Source organism: Delphinapterus leucas, chromosome 15 (genome assembly GCF_059928025.1).
Source record: "Delphinapterus leucas isolate spDelLeu-1000000601 "Yukka" chromosome 15, BTC_Dleu_Yukka2, whole genome shotgun sequence".
In the NCBI taxonomy this organism is placed as follows: Eukaryota; Metazoa; Chordata; class Mammalia; order Artiodactyla; family Monodontidae; genus Delphinapterus; species Delphinapterus leucas.
In genome coordinates, this window is record NC_143143.1 from 63,110,116 (window position 1) to 63,113,996 (window position 3,881).

At 56.0% G+C, this 3,881-nt stretch overlaps 1 protein-coding gene across 1 annotated transcript in view; it reads left to right on the forward strand.

Annotated features, from left to right (window-relative positions):
* Positions 1 to 3,881, forward strand: part of BPIFB1 (BPI fold containing family B member 1) — a 19,265-nt gene continuing 15,384 nt past the window's right edge. The window contains exons 1-3 of the mRNA XM_030762936.2: positions 1 to 124; positions 2,712 to 2,847; positions 3,551 to 3,658. Of these exons, the coding sequence (XP_030618796.2) occupies positions 10 to 124; positions 2,712 to 2,847; positions 3,551 to 3,658 (359 nt within the window). The 5' untranslated portion in view covers positions 1 to 9. The remainder of the gene's footprint in view (positions 125 to 2,711; positions 2,848 to 3,550; positions 3,659 to 3,881) is intronic.

Consider the following 3,881-nt stretch of genomic DNA (forward strand, 5'->3'; position numbering starts at 1 on the left):
CACAAGAAGATGGCCAGCCCACGGACCTTCACCTTCCTCTGTGGTTTGCTGGCAGCCAATCTGGTGGGAGCCACCCTCAGCCCTCCTGCGGTTCTCAGCCTCGGTCCAGAAGTCATCAAACAAAGTAAGTCTTGGCCGCCCAAGGCCTCACCACCATAAGGCAAGGGGGCAGGTAAAGCAGCCCTCCAAAGGAGGGAGAGAGTTCCCCATCACTGGGGGTATGCAGGGCATTGTTGGGATCCCAGGTCTTGGGTGAGACTTGATTGGGTGAGTTACAAAATTTGGGAGTATCTACGATCCTCAAGAGTCCATGATTCCAAGATCCCCTTCTTCTTAAATTCCACGATTCCAAAACACACTACTCTGAGGTCCCGTGGCCTGCAGAAGGGGTGTGCGGCCACTCCATGCGATGATGCAACTGCCTCTCCGGCTGCTCTCACTTAAACCCCTTTGCCAGAGCACCTCTTCTGAGTTAGACCCAGGGTGCAACTAGTCTCCAGAGCAAAGACCCTCAGCTGGGAGTCTGGCCACCTGGGCCACGGGCACAGCTTTATCACGCTCCAGCTCTGTGGCCCTGGTAACTCCCTGAGCCTCGGTTTCCTCCTCTGGAAGAGGGTCCGCCTCCCTAGGTTGTTGGGAAGTAACAACAACCTTCTTGTTACAGGAAGTAACAACAGCTTAATGGCCTCTACAGCTCAGCTTCTCAATCTCAGCGCTGCTGACCTTGGGGGCCAAATACCTCTGTTGTGGGTGACTGTCCTGTGCACTCTAGCTGTTTAGCAGCATCCTCGGCCCAGCTGTGACACCAAAAATGTCTCCAGACATTGCCAAGTGCCTCCCAGGGCACATTGCCCCAGTTGAGAACCACTGCTCCAGTGTTGTCCCCTGAGAGGGAGAAAATCAGTGGGCTCTGGAGGTCCCACTGGAGCAAGTAGAGACCAATCCTCTGTATGCAGTGGGTCTGGGCTGCATCTGGATGGGCAGGGATGGGTCAGGTCCTGCAGGGCCAGACAGGCATTGTAACCAGAGGAGGGAACCCCTAGGAGGGATGGGAAGCAGAGAGCTCTTGACACTCTTTGGGGAGGCATATGTGCCTTGGGCCCACACTGGATTGCAAGCATGTGGAATTTCAGCCAGAAGGAGCTTGGAGAAGAGCAGCCATTTAGGTTCCCCAGCAGCAGAGTCTGAGTTCAGGAGCTGTGTGCAGGTGGGTTGTTCTGGAGGTGATCCCAGGAAATACCTGCAAGAGAGTGGGAAGCAACTCAGGTAAGGGGAAGCCAGTTACCACCGGGAGCTGCAGCTCAGTCCTAGTGGGCATCTGTGTTAGTCAGGGCCAGTCAGAAGCAGAAACCACATAGTAAGCCCAACGGATGGGTTTGTATAAAGAATTATCAGCAGGAATTGGAATACTGGAAAATTGGCTAAAAGGAAAAAAAGTGAGAACGCCAAATGAGACCCTAGGGATTGGGATGCAGTAGGGAGCTCAAATCCAAGTAATGAAGAAACTTGGAGGAGAGAATCCTCCCCAGAACTCATGGGAGGAGTGTGTTGAAGCCCCTTGAATGGTGGGGAAAGTCCCTGAGCTGTCCAGGGTGAGAGCTGGTCCACGGTTGGCAGGCTGAGGCCACCTGGCAGAGAACTGCCTGCCAAGGAGCAAATGGATGTCTTTGGGAAGCAGCCCCTGGACAAAGGGATTGCTGTTGACTCACTGGGAAGTTGTCCCTGGGTAACTGCCTGGAAGGGAGCTGGGGTGCCCCCAGCACGGGCTGCCCATGGGAGTCCACTCAACTCACAGCCTGAAGCTCTGGGAGGTGATGCCACTGGAGTCTGGCAAGAGGAGCACCAGGGCCAGGAGGGGAAGCTCCTTCCTCCCGCACGTCCCTCCAGAGCCTCCACTGACAGTGTTGAACAGTGTGCCAGCTGGCAGAGGAGGAATATTTACAGGGACCAGCTCCATTGTCACAGGGCAGGCAAAAAGGCCCACTTTGTCTCTGAGAGGCACCAACACACAGGGACTCTGGGATACGTGTCCCCACGGGGCGGCGACACATCTAAGTCATCCTGCCCGAGGGTGGAGGGAGCTGGGGTATTTATACACCACTTCCCGTCAGTCATTGGCTGAGGTTTTCTTCTGGAGCATCAGCTCTCCAGCACTCTGACCTGCTCTGCACACAAGTCAAATGGGCTCCAGCTGTCAGGAAAAAAAAGTCCAACAGTGACCAGAACCCAGGGGTCCTGGCTCTTCCTTCCTCTACTCAGCACCTGGGGCTCTTTGGACAACAGGCCCATAGGGTATGGATGTCAGAGAATCATTAGCAAGTGAGTTTCAGCAGCAAAACAGCCCCAAACAAGGCCTTATGAGCTCCCTGCCTCTTGGCTCCAGAGTGTTTGCCCCTGGCTAGGGAGAGAGTTGCAGGTCCATGCGCCGGGTGTCCTGGCCAACACTCCCGGCAGAGGCTGGCAATGTTCAAGGGTGTGAATGGTCCCACCCGTGCCCAGCCACAGTCTTCATGTGAAAGTGACCCATCTGGACCATCGTCTTCCAGGCCACATTTACACAGTGGAGATGATCAGAATGGAGCCATCCATAGCCTCACCTTATATCCCAGTCCACGTAGCCCTGAGTGATGTCCCCTCCCAGCCTGGAGCCCCCACCAAGCCATCCTTCTCGCCCCACCTGCTGGACCCTAATCCCTGGGATCTGTCTCCAGGGCTGACACAGAAACTGAAGGATCACGATGCTATCAACACCCTGCGGCAGCTGCCGCTGCTCAGTGCCATGAAGAAGGAGTCGGCCGGGGGCATATTCAGCAGCCTGGTGAGGTCCATCCTGAAGCATATCATCCGGTAAGTGGGGCAGAACCAAGTCGGGAGCTAGCTCTTTGCCCACACATCTGCCCGGGACACGCTTTGCATGCTCAATCAATCGGTCAACAAGCATTGGTTGGTATCAGCTCTGTGCCTGACCGTGAAGGATGGCTCAAACAAAGCCTCTCCCTCAGAGGCTCCCAGAGGAGTAACAATAACCATAAGAGAGTGACCCAGCAACCCTAAGGGGGGTGACCTCAGAGGAAGGTCACCTGGTGTGGGAGGGTGAAGGGATAAGGCGATGCTTCTCAGTGGAGGGGACAGGTGAGCCAATGACTCCATGCTCACCAGGAGACAAGAAGAAATGGCATTCCAGGCAGAGGGACTGGCCTGAGTAAAGGCATGGGCAGGGGGAGGTGAGGGTCAGAGTGGCTGGTGCTCAGACCCCAAGGCCAAGAGGGAGAGATCAGCAGGGCCAGGGCTCAGGTGGTCTTACAAGTCAGCCCCAGGAGCTTGGATTCATCTCCTAAGTGATGGGGGAGCCATGGAAGTGTTGCGGGCAGGGGAGAGGAGAAGGATGGGGGCAAGACCGTGCTGAGGAGGAGTCAGCACACAGGGCTTGGGTCCAGCTGCTGGCTGGGCACTGGGGGGTTGGAGACAGGAAAGATGGAGGGAAGCTTGCCTGGGGACGATGCTCAGTGAACATGAGGCATGAATCTCATCTCTCTCGTGTCCCATCCAGGCTGAAAGTCACCTCAGCCAGCATCCTCCAGCTGCAGGTGCAACCCCTGCATGATGGCCGGGAGCTGATGATCAACGTTCCCCTGGACATGGTAGCTGGATTCAACACGTGAGTGTCCCCTCAGTCAGGCACAGCTGGCCTGACAGTTTCCTCCACTCATTCTCCCCACCCCCATCCTCCATGCAGGTGTCTGGAAAAGAGAGTTCCAAGCAGAGGAAAGAGCAAGTGCAAAGGCCCTCAGACAAGAGTGCACTTGCCTTGTTCACAGAACGGAATGAGAGCGGGGAAAGGGGGCAGTGAGGTGGTGCCCCAGTAGGCATCTGGGGCCAGA